At 41.6% G+C, this 27,827-nt stretch overlaps 1 protein-coding gene across 1 annotated transcript in view; it reads right to left on the bottom strand.

Annotated features, from left to right (window-relative positions):
- PTCHD4 (patched domain containing 4) overlaps window positions 1-27,827 on the bottom strand; it is a 190,770-nt gene that overhangs the window by 35,918 nt on the left and 127,025 nt on the right. Inside the window, exon 2 of the mRNA XM_073674096.1 lies at window positions 17,774-18,254. Coding sequence (XP_073530197.1) covers window positions 17,774-18,254 — 481 coding nt within the window. The remainder of the gene's footprint in view (window positions 1-17,773; window positions 18,255-27,827) is intronic.

Raw genomic sequence — 27,827 nt, 5'->3', positions numbered from 1 at the left:
TGACTAGTAAAAACCTATATAAACCCTGATCAATGATGTAATAAGCAGAGTTCTGTTCTCATACTGAGAGTGTCAATGTGGTACTTCTGTCTTTGTACATGTACTTGGATTTTACAATCTAATTTGGAGCAGGCACAATGTCTCAACGACCTACATTACGTTGCGTTGACACAAAGTGACTTAATAGTAATTGTTTAATTCCTCTCCATGCACTGAAAAAAAAAACTATGTGGGGTGAAATAGTGAAAAAATGCAATTCTGCAATTGTTGCTCACGTTGATTAGTATGACTCCGGCGATACCAAATTAATACACTTTGTAAAATATTTAACAGATTTTCCAAAAATTGAAAACTTCGGACATAAATGGTTTGTGATGTCATATTCTGAGACCAATGTTTTTTTCTGGCCATGGAGCTGTGCGAGGTCTTGTTTTTTGGTGTGGCAAGCTGTCATTTTTATTGGTGCATATGATTTTTCGATGTCTTTCTATTCTTTTTTTTATTGCAGAGGTGAGATCACCAAAAAATCAGCAATTCTGGTGGTTTTTTTTGTGTTTCTTTATGGCGTTCAATGTAATGAATACATCTTTATGATGAAAGATCAGATTTTAATATATGCGATGATGCAAAATATGTTTAGGGATACACATTTTTAGGAAAAGGGTGTTAATTCGAACTTCTTTTTACATATTTTTTTTATATATTTTTTTTTTCATTCTTTTATGGGACTTGTACAATACAGCACAAGGCTTTAGTATTGTGAACTAATGTAAATGTGACATTCTCCTATGAAGTCATATACATGAAGTCAAAACTTTTGGGATGTTTAATTGAATTTAGAATATAACCTTCAATTACTGTATGAAGTTCATTTGCCTAATTTACATAAATAAGTAAAATATTAATTTCTCAGATATTAGTAATTCATTAAATAACCACACCATAGAAAAGATTAGCTGAACTCCAGAGTAATGAACCTTGAAAATATCATCTAAACCTATTTTATCGGTTACATATCATTAGCGCTGCAGTATATTTTTAGCATTTCCTCAAGGCAGTTCTGCAATTTAAGTTAACACCAAAAGAAAAGCCATTTTAATTAGCAAAGTGTGAGCTGAGTCTTGCCCCCCCGCTGAGAGTTAAATAATTTATATCTACATTATTCAAGTGGAAAGCCTTATCAATACTAGAGTCAAATCCTGAGCCTAGCAAAATCCTGAGCCAATTACAGTAAAGTGCTTATGAAATAAGATTTACATCTTCGGAAGACGCAGACTTTCTTATTGTAGAAAACCGATAAATTATTTATATTTCTAAAGATTTACTTTTCTAAAAACAGGACCTTAAATCAATGAGCCTACTGCAAAATGATCTCTATAGTGTAATGAAGTCAAGGTTAGGCTCAAAAGGTCCAGCAGAAGACATCTCAATTTGGAGATGACTTCGGAGACAATCATTTCCCATGGCGGTCTACCTAGAGTATTAGATGACCATAAACTCCCAAATCTTGATTTCTCAAAATCATGTATTTTTAAAGAAGAAAGCTCCTTCAACAGGGACAGAGTATAAAGATACCCAAAACATAATAGTCAGCCGATCTCACGAATTAGGGTGGAATTGTGTATTCACAACTCTACTGTCACAAATCATTGAGGGATTCATGGCAGCTCTAGGTTGCTGGAATTTAAACGTTGTTGTTTTTCCGTTTGGTCCAGCAAGAGTTAATGTCATTTTCTTGCTGGCAAGTTCTTTTTGTCTGATCATCTGATATTAGTTTTTAAGCACTCCCACCTCCCTTTAAATAGTCACATGATCCATCAGCTGATCATCGGTTATAGAGTTACTTCTATGCAGACCAGCTAGGTTTGGAGCCCTCCTGTGACTTTGGTGGAGCCGCTCTGGGAGTTCTGTACCCTGATGCCATTGTTGGAGCTGTGCTGCAAATTCGGAGCTTTGATGCAGATTCTAAGTTAAGTTGTTTTTCTTGCTGTCTGTCCCTTATTTGTCATCTTACCCTGTGTTCATTACCTGTAGTAATAATGCTAGCATGCTAGTCGGCCAGTGCACTAGCCAGGGCTAGTTGAGGTGTCAGTCAGGGACTAGGCACGTGACGGCAGCGAGGGGAAGGACCCGTATAGGGCGTTAAGGGAGCTTAGGGATAAAAGAAAAAAAGGGTTTGGTACCGTGTTAGCCAGTTGAAAAAAAGATTGCTCTCAGTGGGAAAAGCAAGATAAGCTTGTAGTTAAGATAGCCATTAAAAAGGTAACAAAACTAAAATAAATGATGTTACAAGGCAAGCTTCATGAGACAACTTAGGTCTCTTCCTCATCCATGGTATAACAAAATACATGAAGAAACTCAAATATATGCACACACAAAAAAAAAAAAAATAGAGGCATGGCACCAGACACAATTTGGTGTCAGGAGGTGTCCCATCCCTCGCTCACTACCGTTAGGGCCTTCCTCCCCCTTTTCCATCCCATTGTATTTTATGTTGTGCCGTCTGCCGGACATCGTCGCGTCCAAGCGCGACATCTACGCCATCGAACACTAGATAGCAAACAAGTATAATTGACAGGTTGACGTGACTTCCATATAAGTGTATAGGTTACCTTTAGTACTTATTGATGATAGGTCCCCCATAGAGATGAGCAAATCTCCAGAAAAATTGTTTTCGGCAGATTTCTTTGATTCGATCCAAATGGAGATTGTCCCGATTGTCATAAAAAGACGTTTCTTATGCTCTATCCAGACCCCAAAACATAATAAATGGAGTGTAGGAAAAGGGTCAAAAATAATAGAGTACACTATACTTACCTGTCTTAGGCCCTCAACTGCTCTTGAAGTCTGAGATGGAGGCCGATGTGGTGACACATTCTATTTTTATGTTTGGGTATGCCTGACTATAATGCATCTTTATGTCTTTATTATTGATTTAATTTTGTGTATTACATTGCACTATTTGTGTGCATTACATTGCACCAAATTTTTACAGTTCTAACTTTCAGAATTGTATTGTAATTAACTTTGTGGATATACATACTGTATGTGCCTATGCATACCTGTATGATCATTCCCTGTTAGTATTCTGCCTTCTAGTGGCTACCCCTTGTATTGCCTTCTTATCTTCATTATTTTATTATTTTATGTCTCTCATCGGCCCCCCCTTGCTTTCATTGCTTCTTGTTTTTAATTATTAACTTTGAATTTTAATTTTTATTGTATAGCTGTGTACCTCAATAAAATATTTATTGTTTACATACATTTGTTTGATTTCTGATTATTATGGTGTAATACTTATATTATATTTTACCTCTTCTGCTCTTATGTTGCCTCCACCTCCACAGCTCACCAGTTCTCCATGCAAGTATTCAGTTCTTCTGGCGCTCCCTTCCGGTGCCGAGGCCAGTGATCATGTAATCATGTTGAAGGTGACATATGTCATTGATGTCAGTGACTTCACGTCACACGTGACTACTTGAGGCCAATCACTGGCTTCAACAATGGAAGGGAGCACTGGAAGAATGGAAGACAGGCTTGGAGGACCAGGGAGCTGCAGCAGAGGCAGTGTATGGACAAGTGAGGGCCTAGAACAGATAAGTATAAGGTACTTTATTATTTTAACACCCTTCTCTGTGTTGACAGGTAAGCAGCATAATTTTCTGAAATTTTTCCAAATTTGCGTGAGTCAAGTCCGAAAAATTTCAGATTTGCCAGAAAATGAAATTTTAGGGAAAATGTGTAACAAATTTTAGTCATTATGAATAGCTTCACTCATCTCTAAACAAATTATGATGCAATCTTGTAGAAATCCAGCAGAGAACATGTTTGAGAACAAGGGTTATTCCCATCTGAGCCTTTCATTGTTAAAATGAGAATAAATCCCTCCAGGCTCCGATCATAGGAGGTGGGGATACAGAAACAACCAAAGCAGGTAAGCCACTCTATTCCCGTAACTCTTGCTGGTGATCTAGGATGGTGGTTTATTGGTGGGTATGTCCTCACTTTGGTGTCACTTGTTGGATAATTTGCCAGAGCATTCACATACACAAATATCATAGAAACCCATAGCGAAACCCAGGATGGGCCCCAGAGAAAACTGTTTATTGCAGGACTCCTTTTCACCACGGATCCAATAGATGTTATGTTCTATGTCCATTTACTAAGCTCGTAACCTCAAACCAGTTTTAAAGTGCAATTTATGCCTTTGAGGATGTAACTTATATTTACTCCGAAAGGTAAAAATTTCTTTTCTGTGTCTATATTAAATCACCATAGGGACTCTGGAGAGATTCAGCCAAGTAGAAAATTATATAAAACCGTTTAGTATTCCCTCTGTCCTCCTTCCCACTAAAACACAAATATTCTATTGATTTCACTATCCGTCTTCTGTCATAATCGCAATATTAATTACTGGAGACTGTTTTTTTTTTCTTGGCCCTGGGCAAGAAAAAAAAATGTATGGTGACCGGTTGTTGAAATAAATGTACGTATTTAGCTTGAATTATGTGTATTTAAAGGGAAATCTTCATTAACGCCTTATACGATCATTGGAAAACTTTGTTATTGTTGAGAACGTTTTATATTATGTCGGGTTACTTATTAAATACCGTATTTTGCGAATTATAAGACGCACCAGTTTATAAGACGCACCCCAAATTTTGGGGAGGAGAATAGAAAAAAAATGTTTTTTTTATAAACCGGTGCCTGATATAATCAGCTTACCTTGGGGGGCCGAGGCGTTGGTGGAGCGGGGTCCCAGGTGGCAGGGTCGAGGCAGGAAAGGGTGTTCGGAGGCAGGAGTCGGGAGATCACTGCTGCCGGAAGATTCTGCGGGAGCGGGAGCACCACCGAACACCTACTGCAAGCAAGGGGCCATCTTCCCACTAAAGCAGCGACCCTGGGACCCCACTCCACCAATGCTGGTAAGTGCACGCGGATTATACAGTTTGGATTATAAGACGCACCCCCCATTTTCCCCCAAAATTTTTGGGGAAAAAAGTGCGTCTTAGAATCCGAAAAATATGGTACATTTTACAGTTTCAAAAATTTTTCTTCAATATGTTATTGGTGATTGGTCTGACCCCTGTGTGTGGTACTGCAGCTCATCCTAAGCTCAGAGACTCAGCTGCAGTATCACCCAAGGATACAAGTCTATTTGCTCTGATGTATGGTAGAGTTCCAAAGGCTTTACCATTTTTCACAATACTGGGATACATTTTTTTTTCATTGTTCAGATGCATCTTAAATAAAAAATAAAAAACTTGCAAATAGTCTTGATTAAAATTCTCCTATTTTGTGTCCACAACTTCTGAGCTAAACTATACATCTCCATGGTAACAGACAACAAACTCTGTGTTGTCAGAACCTGCAGTGTATGGTAAGAGTTAGACTTGTTGATGTAAACCTTTAATTTATATGTACCATGATACGCTAGGATGTGGGTGGGAAACCTCTGGCCCACGGGCCATTTGCGACTCACTATGACCTTTACTTCAGCCCCTGGGCAGATTCCTGAGAACCACAGTGCTCAGGCCACAATGTTAACTATTGAATGCTGCAATGCATGTCTTGACAGATTACATCCTGACACGGGCAGAACAAGTGTCTGGACTTATTTTGTGGGGGAACAGCAGCGAGAGCCACAGCATCTCCTGCGATGTATGCACCAGCCCCGTGATGTATGTGCTGCAGCCCTATCATCTCTTGTTATGTACATTCACCAGCCCCAATGTCTCGTATTGTTTACACTCAAGCCCCATTGTCTACTATGGTGCACATGCTCCAGCCCCACTGTCTCCTATTGTACATCTTCCAGCCCCACTGTCTCCTGTGATGTACATGCTCCAGCCACAATGTCTCCTACTGTATATAGTCAAGCACCAGCATCTCCTATATGCTGTATATACTGCAGAAGCATTTGCTGTGATGTATAAGTTTCTGCCCTAGCGACTCCTATGTGATGTATATGATCCTGCTCAAGCAAATCCTATGTGATGTATATGCTCCAGCCCTAAAATCTGCTATGTGATGTGATACAGCAGTCCCAGTGTCTTCTATGTGATGTTTATACTTCAATCCCATCATCCCCTACGTGATGTATAGACTCCATCCCCAGTTTCTCCTAAGTGTTGTATATGCTGCAGCCCCAGTGTCTCCTGTGATGTATATACTCCAGCTCATTGTCTTCTATGTGATGTATATGCTGCAGCTCCAACATCTCCTATGTGTTGTTTATTGTACAGACCAAGCGTTTCCTATGTGTTGTATATGCTCCAGTCCCAGCATTTCTTACAGTGGGAAAAATAAATAGAAATTTGAGAGCCAGGCACATTGTGATAACACACCTTTTTAGGCCATAATAAACCAAAAAAAGGGGGAATAAACTTGTGTGCAACGAACCACTCCTGGATATATAGAAACAAGGTGAACAATTGGAGTTTTAAGGGTTACAATGTAAATTTTTGTTAGTACAAAATATATCACTAAAAACAATGAAAACCGACAGACAAACAATGATTCCAAAGAAAGAATAGAACAAAACGAAAAAAGAAGGAAAATTTGACAAATGGGCAAACAAAAACGTGCAGGTGCGTGGGAGGGTAGGGTAAGGAGGGAATGAGTCTCTTTCAATAGTAGAAAACCTCTATCCTTACATTGTGCTTAATTCCCCCACATGCCTAAATAAACATGTCCTGATCCTCCACAAAAAGTGGCAGAAAGGCAGTCAAGTCTTACCCATGATGTCGAATCATCCTTGAAGAAATGAACCACAACCCCAACGCACGTTTTGCTTTGTTCATACATAGCTTTATCAAGGGGAAGTTGTATACAGAAGGGAGGACCTAGCAGGATCTTATGAACTGATGATAAACGCATGAAAAAACGCATGTAAAATCCGCATGCGTTTTTTTCTGCCAAGTAGATTAAGAAATGCTCAGGAAACTTCTGCTTCAAATCTGCATCGTGGGCACATAGCCTAATACCAATGTGTATGATGTCGATCCTTTGAACCTTGAAAGATTTCGTGTTGCAGTAATGCTGCATCCTGAAATGGTGTGGGATCGTTTTAAGATCTAATATGTCGGCCATATCATACACACTGGTATTAGGGGATGTTAGGCGTCGGTCTGGTGCTGGATTCAATATGGGTCCAGGACCTTCTGTGGTCTCCCATTTCAGTCCAGCTGTGGCTGATGCTGCGCAGCATCATCATCAGCCCCAACGCCTAGCTGGTCCGCGAGCACTGTTTATCTCCCAGGTAGTTGTGCCTAACAATGTTAAGCCTGGGTTGCAGAGAGAGACAGTGCTTGCGGAGTCTAAGTCCAGAGTTTGCCATACTGAGCATGTCCATGACCTGGCGGATCATGATTGGTGGTTTGGCACTCACCTGACCCGGTGACCTGGCACCGCCTGATTGGTCACGGGTGTCGTCACCAATGGTGCAACAGTGGGGCAGGGCTTAATCTTTAAAAGGTCCGCCCACAAACATGGCGGCGCGCTCAGATCATTTGAGCTGGTTGTTTGTGGTGTGCACGCTTAAACTCTTGGGCTCCTGTAAGAGCCATAGCTTTATGCAGGCAGGTAGCTTGAGCCATATAGAGCGGGTCTGCTCAGTCCGGTAGCACGCTAGCTGAGTGCACGAATACCCGGCGGGTATCACACCCACATACTAGCGCCGTCTCCTATAGCGTAGCGCCTGTACCGAAGACAGGGCTACTGCTTCTTCTCCGGTCACACGTCTCCCTGCGGTTCTTGGAGATTGTGTGAACCGCTTTAGCGCCATTCCCCATAGCGTAGCGCCTGTATCAAAGACAGGGCTACTGCTTCTCCCACGGTCGCACATCTCCCTGCGGTTCTTGGAGATTGTGCAAACCGTCTTACCCTTCCGTGTGCATTAACACGAAGGGCTAAGATAGTTGATAGGTGCGTCGCAGGTCGCTCTCCCTCCGTGCAGTTAACGGAGATACAGCGTATCGCCTTACCAGGTCCGGTGTGCTGTTAACACGGACGGGTTATCAGTTTAGTTGTCGCTTTCCTTTCCACCCGGAAAGTGTTCGGCAGCAGTCCATTAGGCTGCATTGTGGACCCCGGGGTCGGTTGCGTTCCATTAAAATAAAGTTGTCTGCAACCGCCCTCCTAACAGTATCTGAGCGCCAGGGTCTGTCCGAACGTCTCCGACAACCAGCAACTGCAGCGGTATATTCAGCAACTGGAGGCCAGACTTAGAACTCTGGAACAAACTGCTCCGGTCGCTGATATCACTGCAGTAGCTTCCCAGGCGGCTACTCTAGCAGCCAACATTATTAACTCGGCTGCGGTGAATACTGCAACCACTGCAAGTGCCCCGTTACCCCGGTTTGCTCTCCCAGAGAAATTTTCTGGTGACAGTAAACTCTGTAGGGGGTTTATTAACGTATGCTCCATTCATTTGGAGTTGATGGAGGCACGGTTCTCCTCCGAAAGAGCCAAAGTGGGATATATCATTTCTTTACTTTCTCACAGGGCTCTGGAGTGGGCTACGCCTCTATGGGAGCGGAATGACCCGGTGGTAGTAAACGCAGGTCTTTTCCTTAAGACCCTAAAAAGTGTATTCCTGGGTCCTCAGGTCACGCATGATACGGCGCTTAAGCTTCTTGCGTTGGTCCAGGGTTCGGCCACTGCCAGTCACTATGCCATCCAGTTCAGAACCCTAGCGGCTGAACTGGATTGGTCAGAGCGGTCGCTTATTCCGGTGTTCTGGAGGGGTCTGGCTGGGCATATTAAGGATGCCTTATCTACCAGAGAGATTCCAACCTCTCTGGAGGAGTTAATATCTCTCGCTGACCGTATTGACTTGCGTCATGCGGAACATAAGTTAGAGCTGGAGGTTGCCAGACCTCAACATCTGTTGGCACCAGGTGTCTTTAAACCCAAGACTCTCGACCCGGAGCCTGAGGCTATGGATATATCCCGGACTGAGTCTAGTTCCTCTCGTTCCCGACCCGCACATCTCTGGGAGCACCCCGTAAATAAGGGTTCCAGGCAGTCGGTAAAACGAGTAGGTCTTACCACCGTTGGAGGAGGTGTATTAAAGTCCGGGACTTCTTTCTCCAAATTATCTTTTAATGTGACATTGTCCCTTGGTAAATCTACAGCTGCTGCCAAGGCGTGGGTGGACTCTGGTGCTGAGGGCAATTTTTTATCATCTACATTTGCCCAGAGGCATGCCATCCCTATTGAGTTACTCTCCAGACCAATGAACATTAGTGTTGTCAATGGTTCACTCCTGGACGCGCAAATCACCCACCAGTCGATTCCCCTCACCATGTCATTCCCTCAGGGCCACCGGGAGGTCATCTCATTTCTTATTATTCCCGGTGGTTTAGACAAGGTGTTATTGGGTCTCCCCTGGCTACGTTGTCATACTCCACACATTGACTGGAATACGGGGAGAATTTCTTCCTGGAGTGAGAATTGTGCGTCTCAGTGTATGGTCAAAGTCACCCGGAGGGTAGTCTCTGATCCTCCTACCATTGTGGCATCCGGTACAGATTCTTTGTCTGTCCCCAGGACCCGGGTCTTGTCAGATTATGTCGTAAAGAACTCTCAGGAAGAGAGGGTGGCGGCAGTGTCCTCTAACCCGGTTCCATCGGGGAGGACGTTTGTTTCACCTAATCTACAGAATATGGTGCTCTCCTGGGCTCATGCCCCTAAGATCGGAGCTCACCTGGGGGTCAAACGTACCACTAAGTCCCTTCAACGGTCCTATTGGTGGCCCCGGTGGGCCAGGACGTCAAGGACTTTGTAAATGCGTGTCCCGTCTGTGCGAGAGATAAATCTTTCTGCCAGAAACCGGTGGGTCCTGTCCCTCTGTCACCCATGAAGGATCCCACACATGGAGAACCAGTTGTCATTTCTTGCCATCCTGCTTCCCGCCCCAAAAAAGGGTACCCTGTACACCGGAGGGGTCACAGTTCCGTGAATCCTTTCTGTGTCCCGGTGGACCACATTCTTGCCCCCCGGCTCATGGAGGTGAATGAGCGTCAAGTGGAGGGGGATGTTAGAGGGGGGGATAATGTTATGCATCGGTCTGGTGCTAGATTCGAAATAGGTCCAGGACCTTCTGTGGTCTCCCATTATGGTCCAGCCAAGGTTGATGCTGCGCAGCATCATCGTCAGCCCCAACGCCTAGCTGGTCCGCGAGCACTGTTTATCTCCCAGGTAGTTGTGCCTAAGAATGTTAAGCCTGGGTTGCAGAGAGAGACAGTGCTTGCGGAGTCTAAGTCCAGAGTTTGCCGTACTGAGCATGTCCGTGACCTGGCGGATCATGATTGGTGGTTTGGCACCCACCTGACCCGGTGACCTAGCACCGCCTGATTGGTCATGGGTGTCGTCACCAATGGTGCAACAGTGGGGCAGGGCTTAATCTTTAAAAGGCCCGCCCACAAACATGGCGGCGCACTCAGATCATTTGAGCTGGTTGTTTGTGGTGTGCACGCTTAAACTCTTGGGCTCCTGTAAGAGCCATAGCTTTATGCAGGCAGGTAGCTTGAGCCATATAGAGCGGGTCTGCTCAGTTCGGTAGCACGCCGGCTGAGTGCACGAATACCCGGCGGGTATCACACCCACATACTAGCGCCGTCTCCTATAGCGTAGCGCCTGTACCGAAGACAGGGCTACTGCTTCTTCAACGGTCACATGTCTCCCTGCGGTTCTTGGAGATTGTGTGAACCGCTTTAGCGCCATTCCCCATAGCGTAGCGCCTGTATCAAAGACAGGGCTACTGCTTCTCCCACGGTCGCACGTCTCCCTGCGGTTCTTGGAGATTGTGCAAAACATCTTACCCTTCCGTGTGCATTAACACGAAGGGCTAAGATAGTTGATAGGTGCGTCGCCGGTCGCTATCCCTCCGTGCAGTTAACGGAGATACAGCGTATCGCCTTACCCAGTCCGGTGTGCTGTTAACACAGACGGGTTATCAGTTTAGTTGTCGCTTTCCTTTCCACCCGGAAAGTGCTCGGCAGCAGTTCATTAGGCTGCATTGCGGACCCCGGGGTCGGTTGCGTTCCATTAAAATAAAGTTGTCTGCAACCGCCCTCCTAACAGGGGAGCTCCTGTGTTTATCTTGCCTTTGGGGATAATGGTTCGAGATATAATTACCCATTACCACTTAGTCCCGCCGGTGTGCGCTTGCGCCCTTCCAAGCCCGTCGTCTGTTTACATCCCAGCATTTATAGGTGGCTATGCGCATGTCCAGGAGCTTAAGCAATGCATCCTCGTTCCCGAACATGCGCTGTGTTAGCTCGACAGCCGGGGTGAATGGATGACACATGAGGGTATGTGCGCATGCGCTGATAGGCTTGACAAGGATTCGCTGGGGAATGAACAGGTGACTCAGGTCATCAGTTCATAAGGTCCTGCATGGTCCTCACTTCTGTATACTACTTCCCCTTGATATAGGTACATATGAACAAAGCAAAACGTGTGTTGGGGTTGCGGTTCATTTCTTGAGGGATGATTTGTCATGGGTTAGACTTTACTGCCTTTTGGCCACTTTTTGTGGATGATCAGGACATGTTTATTTTAGGCATGTGGAAGAATTAAACACAATGTAAGGATAGAGGTTTTCTACTATTGAAAGAGACTCATTCCCTCCTTAGCCTACCCTCCCATGCACTTGCACTTTTTTGTCTGCCCATCTGCCGAATTTTCCTTCTTTTTTCGTTTTGTTCTATTCTTTCTTTGGAATCATTATTTGTCTGTTGGTCATTTAATGTTCACTTCACTCTTTTTAGTGAGATATTTGGTACTAATAAAAATTTAAAAATTTGCTTTGTTTTTAGTGGGGAAAATAAGTATTTGATACACTGCCGATTTTGCAAGTTTTCCCACTTACAAAGAATGGTACAGAAACTTTTGTTTCCTGTAGTTCTTGACCGAATTTGCACACACTGCAGCAGGGATTTTGACCCACTCCTCCATACAGATCTTCTCCAGATCTTTCAGGTTTCGGGGCTGTTGCTGGGCAACTTTGAGTTTCAGCTCCCTCCAAAGATTTTCTATTGGGTTCAGTTCTGGAGACTGGCTGGGTCACTCCCGTACCTTGAAATGCTTCTTACCGAGCCACTTCTTAGTTTCCCCTGTGTCTTCTATGTGATGTATACGTGTGGCACCCCAGAGGTCCAGTTGCCACAGTGGCATTGACTCCCTCACAAGGGGTGATGCCATGCCTGGAAGCAAGGAGGGGTCCCCTAATCAGGTTCACCAGCATACAACACTTTCCTGGCTCCAGACCAGAAAGGGGAGCTCCTCCCCTTAGCAACTGGAACCTGGAGGTGGGGTTAGTAAGAGTGAGTTGAGAGGAGCTGAATACAGGAAAGCGACGAGGAAGTACCTGGGGAGTGGATCTGTGTACAAGCTCACCCCAGAGAGAAGCGCAGAAGAACCGGACACAGGAGTCTGAGGTTGTGGGGCACTGAAGGCCCAGCAGCAGAAACCGGAGGGCAGGAGACTGCAGGTCTCCTGGCCCGACCAACGCCCGGAGGCTCAGCAGCACATAGGGCTCAGCACCACCACGTGGGAGCGACACTTAAAGAAGGCCCGAGCTGCCTGCCATACGGGTGAGAACAAAGACGTTGTACTCAGGGATGAGGGCCGCAGCATAGCTACAAGCAACAGGGCCAAAGAGATTAGCGCAGAGGGAAGGCCTACAACTTCACCTGGCGAGGTGGATTCCCAACTTGCTTCCAGGCTGCCCGGACCTCTACTGTCAGCTAGTACCCGTGCCCCAGTCTGCTTAACAACCGCAAGTAAAGATAAGAGGAAACCGCCATTAAGCTGTGGACAGGATCTGTGCCATCACCTGCACTACACCGAACCAACAACATCTACCCCATAGTATCACTATATCCTGCCCTGGCGCTAAGCTCTTCCTGTGGAGAGCTGAACCAACTCTGCTGCGTCACCATCAGCTCCAGAGGACCTGCACCGCAGCGGCGGCCCCATATAGCCACATACCACAGGTGGCGTCACGAAAATTATCTATAAAAACTTTATTCCCCTTCTACCTTTTCCTTTAATTGACTGCCCTGGGTCACGGACCGGGTCACTGCCACTGTGACACCCCCAGCACCAAACGGCCTGGCTACTGAGTACCCCATGGCCCAGGGGGCGCGTCGTACGCACCAGTCCATTGTCTCCTATGTGATGTATATGCTGCAGCTCTAGCATCTCCTATGTGATGTATGTGCTCCTGCCCCAGTGTATCCTATGTGCTGTATATGCTGCAGCCCCAGTGTCTACTATATGATATATATATGCTCCAGCCCCAGTGTATCTTATGTGATGTGTATACTTTAGCACCAGTGTCTCCTATGTACTGTATATGCTCCAGCCCCAGTGTCTTTTATGTGATGTATATGAATTTCCCACTGTGAGGAGACATGCAGTGTAATATACATCTTTGTTCAGAACACCTTACTGCTGCAAGTTCTTTACAAAACTCATCATCACAAAGAGTCGACTGCGCTCCTGGCCGAAATCAACATGGAAAAGCAATTGTGAGTAGCAACATGATAAATACCACCTAACATTACATGTCTCATCAAACAGAAGTAGTTTCAGCAATCACATTATGGGTGAGTTAATTAATTGTTTGACTAAATATAGCATGATAATTTTCAAGTTGATAATTTTGAGTGGCCCCCAAATGATAGTATAAATATCCAAATGGCCCTTGGCACAAAAAAAGATTCCCCACCACTGCTCTAGAACACTGACTTTGCAAAGCGTTTAGCTCATGACTGATGGGCCAGACTACTGTTTAAATAAAGGACAAATAGAACATAAAATTATAGGGTTTACATCTATGCTTGCCAGAGTCCTTCATCAGAGCTCTGGCGAGTTCAAAAGATAATTAAACTGTAGACACAGAGTACAGTTGCAAGTTTCTACCATTAAAGCTCTAGCAGGTCGATATATATGTTATACAATTGTCCTGGGAATCCTAGACTCCGTTTTCTTCACCTGGGTCCACTGCCCTTTGTTGTGCTCCACGTTGGCTTTTGCAATTTGCCTAGTGTGGATCAATGACATCATCTCCTTAAACCTTTTTTAGGCCTACTAAGGCACACACCTGTGTCTTGGTATTAAGACTCCAATGCCCTGTGTTTGGTATGCTTCACCTTTTGTGTTTATCCATCATTGCAGCAAACTTCTGCTGGACTTGGTTCATGTTGCATTCTGCCTCGCTGTGCTCCACTCCACCTGTTCTACCTGTCCTGAGTTTCATGCGTGTGCCAACCAAGTCCTCACTTTCCAATCACCAACCAAGAGGGTCCGTTGGCCCACCTGGACCTTGGGCTTGGTGGATCCACCTCACAAGTTCAGTCTAAGAATATAACTGAATCCTAATTACTGATGTCTATTATTTAGACTCAAGTATCATGATTATACTGTACTTGACGTTACTGAGTGTCTGGAGTACAAACAGTTCTAATTAGCCTCCCGATGTGCCCAGTGTATTCACACTGGGAGAAATGTGATTCAGACACTTACTATCATTAAGATTGTTCTGTTATATGTGACAACAATAGGACGATCAGGCACATACATTAGGACAGTATGGGGCCAATTTGATATGGCACTTACACCAAAATTTGGCGTCAACACCTTAATAAGTCACAATAGCAGTTGCGCAAAAATACTGCAACTTTTGGCATTTATATGATCCTGGTCAGCTATGCCAATAGGAGCATAGCACGGGCAGGGAATGGTCACGGCATCCTATCAAATTCATCATAACTTGGCTGGTGATTGTTTCTGGCGACAGCGCACGCTGGATATCAGACACCTCTGATTCATTGAGTGGAGCACACCACTTAATGAATTGGGTCAGTGTACTGCATCTATGCAGCTGCAGTTCTGCAGCTATCCATCCCTCTATGTTTTAAAATTGAAAGTGCAAACTATTATTTTCTACGACATAAACATATATTGCCTCCAATTGTATGGTAATATTCTAGTATTGGGAGGCAGACACAATTTATATAGTGCATACATTGGTGTCTGTGTACTTAGCTATTTAGTTTTATTTCCCTTTCCTTTTGTGTTGCAGTTAAGTTAAGGGAGGGAGAGTTTTTCTAACTGTGTAGCTCTCCTCTGTCGAATAAATTGTCCCTATCCGAACGCATAGGGTGATATTTAAATATTTATTTCAAACTAATGTTTACTATATATGGTGGAATACAGACATCTCAGTCGACTCTTCCATATACAGAACTCTCGCTCGGCTGAGCGCTCCTGTGTTCGCTATGAGAGAGCCGCCAACTGACAAGTTGACTGGCACTTTATCACAGGAAAAACAAGATGATTGGCAATCCAAAATTGGACATTTGCGACTGAGATCTCCCCCAACCATGAGAGTCGTTCAGATTCTCCATACACATTAGACCGTCAGCCGAAACCCATCAATATCAGTGAGTTCAATTAACTTTCGTCTGTGTTAGGAATCGTGGTTTTGTGCTCCCACCTGAGAATGGATCAGGTCGGTACTATGCTACTACAGTCACAGGCGCCGCCATTGTCCTGACCGTGGAGGCGGAGCTACTATGCGTGCAGGAAAGCCATCCCAATCTTATGGAGTATCGCATTCTGGTGTTGTAGGATGTGTGAGGATGTGGGATGCCATGTCTCTCACTGGTTGCCAGGCAACGCAGGACGTTGCTGTGTCTGGCACTAGGTAGTGGTGGAATTATGTCCATTCTGCTATGCAAGCTAATAGGGAGTGGTTGTCTGGGGAAAATTGGGAGGTATTCAAAAGCTGATCATTATGTGGGCTATTTAATTCTGTTCCCTGCTCAGTCCTGTGCTGTTTATTGCAGTTCCTATGTGCTGTGGTGATGACTGGTGCTGGCATTAGTATTGCTATCTTTTCTGGGGTTTTCTCATTTTCTCTTCTGGTTACACTTCCTGGGGTTCTTTCAGAGGTACCCACCTGGTCCTTGACTAGGCATCGACCACGCCACCAGACGCCAGCTGTCCGATGACAGACAGTGGGCCTGGAACAGGCTCTGCCAAAGTCCCTCTTTCACTTATTGGGAGCTGGGTGAAAAGTATTCCCGGCCCTCATGGGCTCGCCTAGCTGGGCAGCTTGCGCCAAGTGCATCTGTGGCTGCCCCTTTGCTGGTTTGGTGTCAGTCTTGCTGGGTCTCTCTGCGTAGCACATAACAGTCTGTTGTGTATTGGGGCCTTAATGGGCCAGATCAGTGGTTAAGCAAAGGTCATAGAGCATATCAGGGGAATAAGCCAGACTACTGGTTAGATAAAGGACGAAAAAAACACATAGAATCCAATAGCATCATCAGGAATATATAGGTTTGTGTTAGACAAAGAACATTGGAGTCCAGCCTAACTGAAGGTGTATGCAGAGGTTACGCCTACTCTTGTTGGATGAAATCTGTGTGCTATAAGATACACCATGGGGCTTTCACAGATTAAATCACGGAGGCTGATTATAATGTATTATTTTTCTGAGCCCTGTTGATATGCTACATACATATCTTATAGGTATCTTTTAATATGTTTTGAAATAACAAAATTGTATTATTTAGCTTAGCCATTGGGCGTGAGTCTACTTTTTCTTTTAACTTTGAATCCTCTGCAAAACATGCGGTTGGTTATATTCTGTTCCATCTGTCGTCTACTTCATGTTGGCACAAAGGAACTAGAGTAACATAAATCTGCAGAGTGCACAGAATGTTTTTGTAGACTACAAACATTGCACCCTATAGATCAGTATAGAAGATGTATACACAGATAGATATTTTTAATTAAAGGGGTTGTCCAGTCAAAACTGATAAGCCTGTAGTCACTCTGTGTGACTGCAGACTTATGAATCCCCCCAGTGCATGCACTGTGCTCTGCGAGGATTCGCTGGTTTCAGACCCAGTAACAGAGGATATGTATGAGTCATACATACTCCCGGCCAGTTTTCGCGTCCTTGCTCTATACACTTCACTAAGTGGGACGTGTGCTTGGCTCCATACATGTGTATATGAAGCGAAGCCGTGCCCACTGGCCGGGGATATGTATAACTCATACATACCCTCCGTTACCGGGTCTGAAGCCGGCGAATACCCCCAGCGCACAGTGCGTGCGCTGGGAGTATTTATAAGTCTGCAGTCACACAGAGTGACTGCAGATTTATTGGTTTTGACCGACCAACCCCTTTAAGACTGTTAGCCAATTTCAGATGCATTAGAACAATAAAAAACAGGTTGCAATTATTCATCCAGGATCTTATTCAAACGGCCCATATTTTGGGCATCATGAATCAGCTGGCTGTTTCCCTTCAACAAGAGCAGCTACCACTCTGGCACATTCCTTTGAATGGTTGCCATGTAATACCACTTCTCCCCAGCAGTGGCCGCTGCAGGGAAAATGTGTGGCCCATCTTCTCAGATTACCTATCTATATCAGTTGATCACCAAGGATTTGAAAAATCTGACCTTTGGCAGTCGAATGACTCATAGATGGGCTTCATTGAAAAAAGTGGTTTTCTTTTTGAGACAACCCCCTACATTATCCTGCCTTGTTATACTATAAAATATCACAATAATAATATAAATAAAACAATATATTAAAAAATAATACATTTTCATACTCACGTAGCCCAAATATTTACCCCCTTTATTTTTTTATCCTTTCAACACCCAACAAGTCTTGATTTTGTCTAATAAGAGGCTAGAATCGCAACTCTCTAATTAACCATATAAGTAAAATAAATCATTACCCATAGCAAAGAATGGTATTCCCAGCAGAGTCGAGTTATATCTTCCACCCGTTACGAAAAATATCCCTGCCGCTGTGACAATGGAGATACAAATAGTGAGTACTCCCAGTAGACCCAAGAAAGGCTTGCTACGTAGACAGTCTTTCATAGAGCTGGAGAGAGTGGCAGCCAGGAGAACCAGCATAAGACTCACCACAATCATACTTCTAGACAACTCTATGGTTTTCTGAAAGTCTCTGAGCAAGCTAAACGACGTAATCGAAAACATCTGGATATCTGGATGTTCTTCTTGCAGCTGGTAAATGAGTGTGCAAAATTCAGTTTCCCACTGCTCGTTAATGTGGTCTTGTGTAGCAGAGCCATAGTTCTGGAGGTAGTAGGTCATTTGAATGGCTCTTGCAGTCTTGACCCTTTGATCTTTGCTGTTTGGGACTTCTGCAACTCCCCCCAACTGGTGTCCAATGAAACTCTGTCTTCCATTCTGCAAAACCACAAAAAAAACAAAACAATGGAATTAAAGGCCGGCAATGAAATAGGGAAGTTAAAGACTGAGAAATATAATATTTTTGCAACCATTGAATTAAAAAAATGTTTTAAATGTCATTATTACTTAATTCACTTACGTTGTCTTGGAGCACATGGTCTGCTGCTTCTCTTTGGTATCTATCTATCTATCTCATATCTACAGTGGTATGTAAAAGTTTGGGCACCTGTGGTCAAAATTACTGTTATTGTGAGCAGTTAAGAAAGTTGAATATGAAATCTCTAAAAGGCCTAAAGTTAAAAACGCTCTACTAATCGGTCTCCCTCTTACTAAACTCTCCCCTCTCCAATCCGTCCTTAACGCAGCAGCCAGGATCATATTCCTCGCCAACTGCTACATCGATGCCTCTTCCCTGTGCCAGTCATTGCATTGGTTGCCAATCCAATATAGAGTTCAATTTAAACTTATCACGCTTAACCACAAAGTGCTCCATGCTTCAGTACCCCCCTACATCTCCTCTCTTGTCTCAGTCTACCACCCTACACGTGCCCTCCGTTCTGCAAATGACTTAAAACTAAAATCCTCCATAATCCGAACTTCCCACTCCCGTCTCCAAGATTTCTCACGTGCTGCGCCAATTCTTTGGAATGCACTACCCAGGACAGTTCGATTAATTCCCAATACCCACAGTTTCAAGCGAACCCTAAAAACACATTTCTTTAGACTGGCGTATCGCCTAAACACACTCTGTCCGTCCCAGTTTTCCCCCATATTAAAATCTTCTTCCACTTCAGGTTCATACCAACCATGCATTAATAGCCTCTGTCAGGACTGTACACATACTGGCTGGCGACCAGTCCATGTATAATTATTTATCCTATTTAGTATATCAAGGCTGCATTATACAATATATGTACTTTTACCTTTTGTGTCTCCCCCATTTCCTCATAGACTGTAAGCTCGTGAGCAGGGCCCTCACTCCTTTCGATATGAGATATGCTTATTCTGCATTGTCTGTATAAGTCCCCCCTAAAATTTGTAAAGTGCTGCGGAACATGTTGGCGCTATAAAAATAAAAACTATTATATTATTATTATAAAGATGACACATTTCCTTTGTATTTTAGGCAAAAAAAAAATATTTTTTACATTTTAAAAATTACAAAAAGGAAAATGGGCCGATGCAAAAATTTGTGCACCTTTGGAGATTTGTGTGCTGAGATAATTTTGATCAAGGTTATTATTATTATTATTTATTTATATACCGTCATTGATTCCATGGTGCTGTAAAAAGGTTTTAGACCTTAATTAGCCTGCTAGGGTTATGGCTTGTTCACTATCATCTTTAGGAAAGATCAGGTGATGCAAATTTCCCAGCTTTATAAAAACCCAGCCTCCTCTAACCTTGTACCAAAAAACAGCAGCCAATGGTTCTTCTAAACAGCTGCCTAGTACTCTGAAAATGGTGGAGGTCCACAAAGCAGAAGAAGGCTATTAGAAGATAGAAAAGCGTTATCAAGTTGCCCTTTCCTCAGTTCGAAATGTAATTAAGACATGGCAGTTACCAGGAACAGTGGAGGTCAAGATAAGGTCTGGAAGACAAAGCAAAATTTCAGTGAGAGCTGCTCGTAGGATTGCTAGAGAGGCAAATCAGAACCCCTGCTTGACTGCAAAATCAGAAAGATTTAGCAGACTCTGGAGTTGTGGTACATTGTTCTACTGTTCAGAGACACCTGCACAAATATGGCCTTGATGGAAGAATCATCACAAGATAACCTCTACTGCGTCCTCACCATAAAATTCAGTGTCAGAAATATGCAAAATAACATCTAAACAAGCCTTATGTATTTTGGAAACAAATCCCGTGGACCGATGATGTTAAAATAGAACTCTTTGGCCACAATGATCAAAGGTATGTGTGGAGAAAAAAGGGCACAGAATTTCAGGAAAAGAACATCTGGCCAACCATTAAGCATGGGGGTGGATCAATCATGCTTTGGGATTGTCTTGGAGCCAATGGCACGGGGAACACTTCACGGGTACAGGGAAGAATGAAATTTCAACAAATTCTTGATGCGAACATAACACCATCTGTAAAAAAGCTGAAGTTGAAAAGAGGATGGCTTCTACAAATGGATAATGATCCTAAACACACGTAAAAATCCACAATAGACGACCTCAAAAGGCTCAAGCTGAAGGTTTTACAATGGCCCTCATAGTCCCCTGATCTGAACATTATTGAAAATCTGTGGCTAGACCTCAAAATAGCAGTGCATGCAAGACGTCCAGGAATCTCACAGAAATGGAAGAATTTCCAAGGACGAATGCATGAAAATCCCTCAAATAAAAAATTGAAAGACTCTTGTCTGGCTACAAAAAGCATTTACAAGCTGTGATACTTTCAAAAGGGGGCGCTACTAGGTACTAACCATAAAGACTGGGTGCCTGGAGGGCGACCCATCTCTGGAGGGGCTTTTCCTTCAGGGTGCCTTAGTCCGGTAGTACTCCTATATCCTGGTGGTGGACTGATGTCTTTCCACCCTAGATTTTGTTTTGTATTGCTGTCTCCTGAATAGAAGGTTTGCAGGCATCGAACTTGAGCCTTGGATGGTGAGTATGTAGGTTGTATTCTGTGATGTTGGTTTCTGTATATATTGAATATAATGTATAATAGGGGTTTTTAGTTAGGTTGGGTGGGGGATTTGGGGGTGGTTTCATAAGCGGTGATAAGAGGACTGATCTGGCCTGGTCCAGGCCCCGCCTGGGGAGAAACTTTGGGGCCTGATCCTAGCTCGGAGTAATCCTGACCTTTGTGGCCAGAGCTGGATCAGGGGTGGCGGGATAGTTAGTGTAGGTGTTTTATATATATATATTAAAAAAAAATTGAAAAAAATAATTAAAAAAAAGTCCATGTCACTATTGTATATATTTTTGTTTTTGGTTTGCTGTGGTGTGAATGAGGGCTTGTAACTGTAAGGTAAGGCAGTGGGACCAGTAGTTAGTATTAGTTTCCGGTTGTATATACCGTACGTTGTGTGTTAATTATATTTAGGTTTAGTGTTTTGTGTTTATAGTGGTTTTATTGTATATAATCTTGTATATAGGATGGCGTGTTTTAAGTGTATATAGGACAGTGTGAACGTTGTGTGAGATTGTATATAGTAGTATGAATGAAGCTGGGCCGGTGGTTTTATAGGTTTTTATAATATTTATTTATTGTTTCTAACAAAAAAAGTATATGTATATATTCCTGTGGTGATGGTTATTTTGTTTCTTTAATTTTCAAATTTTTGATTTTTTTGTTCCCTCAGTAGGTCGAATCTTCTCCTCTCTCTGTTTGATTTATTTTGTTTCTATTTTCTGCGATTTGTGTCGGGTTTTTGTCGTCTTGTTTTGTTCTGCAGTTTTGTGTCATGTAGTGTATTCTTCTATAAATAAATTTTGTAATTTTTAAAATGTAAAAAATGAAAAAATATATATTATATTGCCTAAAATACAAAGGAAATGTGTCATCTTTAACTTTTGGCCTTTTAGAGATCATTTTATCTTCAACTTGCTTATCTGTCCACAATAACAGTAATTTTGACAGGGAGTGCCCAAACTTTTACATGACACTCCTATCTATCTATCTATCTATCTATCTATCTATCTATCTATCTATCTATCTATCTATCTATCTATCTATCTCTATCTCTATATCTATCTATCTATCTATCTATCTATCTATCATCTATCTATCTATCTATCTATCTCTATCTCTATATCTATCTATCTATCTATCTATCTATCATCTATCTATCTATCTATCTATCTATTATCTATCTATCCATTATCTATCTATTATCTATAAATCTATCTATCTATCTATCTATCTATTATCTATCTATTATCTATCTATTATCTATTATCTATCTATCTATCTATTATCTATAAATCTATCTATCTATTATCTATCTATCTATTTATCTATCTATCTATAATCTATCTATCTATTATCTATCTATCTATTATCTATTATCTATCATCTATCTATTATCTATAAATCTATCTATCTATTATCTATCTTATTATCTATCTATTATCTATCTATCTATTATCTATAAATCTATCTATCTATTATCTATCTATCTATTTATCTATCTATCTATAATCTATATATCTATTATCTATCTATCTATTATCTATTATCTATCATCTATCTATTATCTATAAATCTATCTATCTATTATCTATCATCTATCTATCTATTATCTATCTATTATCTATTATCTATCTATCTATTATCTATAAATCTATCTATTATCTATCTATCTATTTATCTATCTATCTATAATCTATCTATCTATTATCTATCTATCTATCTATTATCTATTATCTATCATCTATCTATTATCTATAAATCTATCTATCTATCTATTATCTATTATCTATCTATTATCTATCCATCTATCTATTATCCATCTATCTATCTATCTATTATCTATCATCTATCTATCACCTATCTATCTATCATCTATCATCTATCTATCTATCTATTATCTATCTATCTATTATCTATCTATCATCTATCTATCTATTATCTATCTATCCTTCTATCTATCTATCATCTATCTATCTATTATCTATCTATCTATTATCTATCTTACAAATCAATAGATTTTTAAATCTTAGAAAAAACATTTCATCCTTATTTTCACTTGTTCCACGTCCTTATTATTACATTGTCCCTTTCTATTTTTCATTTCTTATGCGTTTTGTATTTTGATGTTATTTTTATTAGCGACATAAATGTCCTAAGGCAGAAATAAAACCTCTCTGCGACTTCCTGCATATGAATAGATACAGCATTTGCGTAGTTTATAGGCTTTGTTCTGCTTTACGCAGTGCAGCAGACACAAATCCTACAGCCCTACAAACACTGACAGCCGTCCTAACAAGTAAATAAACATAAAATAAAGCAATAAAACAGCACCAAAAGACACAAAGTGCCTACAAAATTTCACCAAAAACAACCTGTCTTCCGCAAGAGATTTTTAAATGTGGATTTTTTTTAGCCAGAAAAATGCGCGCAAAATAAACTTCTATGTGAACCTACTCCAAAGAAATCAGCCAGAGTTTAAGTTGGTATGCAAGCAAAGTATAAGAGCTTACATTTTTTATTGTAGAAAGTTTTTTTTGCAAATCTGCAGGAAATATTGTGATTTCACATCAGTTTCAAGTGCTGTAATGACAAAGTGAGCTCTGTTACCTCTGCTGCGGAGACATCTGATCTCATCCTGTATGTGGCTACAATTATTCTCATGGCACATCAATGTGTTTTTGTATTTTAACAAGTAGCGAGTGGAAATGACTCACGGAGTCTCGGCGGAGAAGAAAGCGCTAACCTCATTATCGGGGAAACAATGGCTGCAGCTTCGTTACATTTTGCTGCATGTGGATTTTCTGTGTCAGCTGCATGTGTCTACAGGAGATAACAAATAAGCCACATCATGCCGACATAACCGGGGAATAGAAGGTGTCAATACCGAGAGAAAACGAGCATTACTGAAGACATACAAGGAAGAAAAATAGCTTCATGTGCACAGGAATCAACAGGATCTATCTATTCACTTATCTTTCATTTTTTTATCTAGTCCTCCAGGTAAAATACTAATAATTAACTGCCTGCTCCTCACTGAACCAGCTCAAATTAGTTACCTATACTGTCTGATAAGTTAATAGACAGTCGCCAATGTACCATTATAAAATTCCCTGATTGTGTCACTGGATTATCATTCCTCTTTTTGGATTTCAAATCCACCTATCCACCAGGGACCATATCAGTCGCTTATCCAATTTTACTATTCTAACAGATAACTAGAGTATCACCCCTAATAAAAAATGTATCCTATGACACACTATCAGCATACAAAAGATCCTCCTCTACACCATAGCGATTATCTTCACCATCACAGACTATAAAGCTTTTTACATGACCACCAGGGACCATATCAGTCACTTATCCAATTTTCCTATTCTAGTAGATAACTAGACTATCACCCCTAATACAAAATGAATCCTATAACACACTATCATAGCATATAAAATATTCTCTTACTAGTAGACCATAGTGATTATCTTCCCCATCAAAGACTATAAAGCTTTCCACATGACCATCAGGGGCCATATCAGTCATTTATCCAATTTTCATATTCTAATAGATAACTAGACTATAACCCCCAATAAAAAAATTAACCAATAAAGCACCCCCATAGCATACAAAATATCCTCCTCTTAGTAGACCACAGTGATTATTTTCCCCATCATAGACTATAAAACTTTCCACATGACCATCAGGGACCATATCAGTCACTTATCCAATTTTACTATTCTAACAGATAACTGGACTATCACCCCCAATAAAAAAGTTATCCTATAACACACCACCATAGCATACAAAATATTCTCCTCTTAGTTGACCATAGTGATTATCTATCTCTTGAGTCTCCGGAGCTCCCTTGTTGGAAGTTCTCAGCTGAGCTGTGTTCTCAGTCATCCCCCTCTCCTATATAGTCTCTGCTCTGGAAATCTGGATTGCCAGTGTTAAGTCTTGCACTGCCTGGTGAGGAGTGGAGAGGAGGTGTCAGTGTTTGGTAGATGCATTTAAGGAGAGTTAACTGTAACTGTTGCTTGGTGTTTTGGCTGTGTGCATATTCCCTTCCTCTTCTATTTTTGTTTACCCTCCTAATCCCTTCGGTGTTTCCCTCTGTTGTCTGTGAGTGCGTATTTCATATGTTTGGTATTTTCATTTTTCTCTGTACATTCTTTACTTGTTTGTCTGGTTCGTGTATTTACATACACTATTCCTCTTCATTTCCCTGGGTGGGGAGGGGACAGATAAGGGCTGATTCAGGAGAACAGCAAGGTATGTGGCCCCAGTGTTTTCACCCTCAGAAGTAACCTTGGGAACAGGGATAGCTAGGGCGCCCCTAACGTTAGGGACAGGGTAGGAGCCCCTGGTCCTGACATCAAACAACAATATTGTAACAGTGGCTTTATTTCAGGAATGGATATAGGGTCAAAATTTATTATAGGATATTGTCTGGAGTCTGAATTTAGTTTGGGGTCTGGTCTAAGGTTTACATTTATTTGGAATTTGATTTGGGGTGTAATTTTTTGGGTTATGTGATCTGAGTTCTCTATTGATTCTAGAGTCTGTTCTGATGTCTCAATTTATATTGGCTTGATCTGGGATCTGAATTTTTTCTCTGGTCTGATCTGGTGTCTGGATTTATTTTGGGAGCGGATCTATAGCCTGAATTTATTCTAGAGTCTTGGCTAGTGTTTGAATTTATTTTGGGGTCTAGTATCGGGTTTCATTTGGGGGATCTGATCGGAAGTCTGTATTCATTCTAGGGTCTCTTGAATTAAATTTTCGGTCTTGCCTGGGGTCTAAATTTATTTTGGGTTCGGGTCTCTGGATTTATTTCAAGGACAGGTCTAGGGTCTGTATTTATTGTAGGATCTAGTTTCGGATTTGATTTTTTTTTTTTTTTTGACGGGGAGGTCTGATTTGGGGTCTGAATTTATTTTGGGATCCAGTCTGGGGTGTAGATTTTTTTATGGGATCTAATATGGGATCTGAATTTATTTCACAGTCTGGTCTTAGGTCTAAATATATTTTGAGCCTGATCTGGAGTCTTAAATTTTTCTAGGGTCTGAATTTTTTTCTAGGGCTTGTTCGGGGTTTAAGTTTTTTTCTAGCATCTGATCTAGGGACAGGTCCAGGAAAGAATCATATTTGTGATTCATAAGTATAATTTTTCGTTTATTTTTGTAACCCATATAAAAAAAGTAGGGCCCATGTTAAAATGTTTTAGCTTGCTGAGCACTTGGCACCACTTATCACACCATGTAATCACCCTAATTTTACTACTGAAATATGTTAGTTAAACCCATTAGGCTCCTTTTTACGCTGCATCTGCAGTCTGCTTCCAATATTTCCATTGGGAAGTTTTCCAGATGGAAACGTTGGACGTTTCATGATGGATGGCACTAAGTGGCATTCATCACACATAGTCATTTTTTTGTAGTAAAAAATATATACAGCACAGAATGTTTGTTTATTTTACTGAATTAATGTAGTTTTTTTATAGGATGGCTCAAAAAATATATAAAATATAACAAACTAAAATTTTAAATCAAAGCCTCTTTTCCCTAATCCAAAAGATAAAACATTAAATAAAGCATATTTGGCTTTGCCATGTCCATAAAAGTCCGATCTTTTAAAACATAAAATTGGTTGATGCCATATAAAGAATCAAATGCCAGAACTTTATTTTTTGGGATTATCTCAACTCCCCATCCCACAAAAAAGGAACAAAAGTGACCAAAAAGTAATTTGCCCCTTAAATTGTCACCACTCAAATAGCCAACCTTGCCCTTCAAAAAACAAGCCCTTATTCTGCTCCACAAAAAGTAAAAAAAAAATAAATATATGGGTCTTAGAAAACCAATTATTTTTTATGAAGTTGAGAATTAAAAAAAAACAACCCAAAAAAAAACAAGACACAAAAAAGAATATGAATTGGTATCACCATAATAGTACCCACCTGGAGAATCAAGTTACTGTGTTATTTTTACCTTGAAATGAAAATTTAAAAACAAAACCCAGAAAAACAGTTTTTTTCACCATTCACCCCATTTAAATCTTTTTTCCTGTATTTCAGTATATTATATGGTAAAATGAATGTCATCATTCAAAACTAGGTAAAACTTGCTAAGTAATAAACTAGATTCGCATTGCAAAAAGCAAGCTATTTTAACAGAAAAAAAAAATGTATACCTCTTGGAACATGGGGAGGAAAAAACAAAAGCCCAAAGATCGATTTTTGTCTCACTCAGGAAAGGTTAAGCTGCACATATGGTAAATGTAGACACAGCAAAAAAAGAGACTAAAGGGCTCCAGCATACTGAGCATAAAGGACTCAAGAGCCTAAAGGGTGAGACCATTTAATTCATAAAGGACTCCAGAGCCTCCAAAGCTTGAGAGGGTGTGACCGGGCCCATGCGGGAGGGGCCCACTGACACCAGCACCTATTTCGGCTGGATGTGCGTCCGAGGATGCACATTCAGTTGATGCTTATTGCGGTGCAAAGACCTGCATTGCAATACACAGCACGGGCCAATCAGAGGCTGGCAGCTGAAATCGACATGCCAATCACAAGCAGCACATGGCAGTGACATCATACGCCGCCAATGGTTGGTGCGCCCAAGTCAGCCGTAGGTTAAAGAAGAAGATGCCACATATCATGAGAGTGGAGGAAGGTCAGAAGAATTGTTTATTTTTTTTAATGTGTTTGAAAAGAGCAGCAGCATGGACATTATACCCAGAAGGGGCCAGGATGGGGAACATTATACAAGGAAGGGGTCCAGGATGAGGAGCATTATATCAGGATGGAGGTCATTATACCAGGAAGGGGCCCAGGAAGGGTGACATTATACAAGAATAGGGGAACAGTATACCATGAATGAGCCCAGGACAGGGACATTGTTATAGGATAGGGAACATTATACCAGGAATGGACTCATG

Source organism: Phyllobates terribilis, unplaced genomic scaffold (genome assembly GCF_046119375.1).
Source record: "Phyllobates terribilis strain yellow unplaced genomic scaffold, ASM4611937v1 Scaffold_3__8_contigs__length_932513732, whole genome shotgun sequence".
Lineage (NCBI taxonomy): Eukaryota > Metazoa > Chordata > Amphibia > Anura > Dendrobatidae > Phyllobates > Phyllobates terribilis.
The sequence above is the reverse complement of the archived record's forward strand: the minus strand, read 5'-3'. Positions and strand labels throughout refer to the sequence as shown.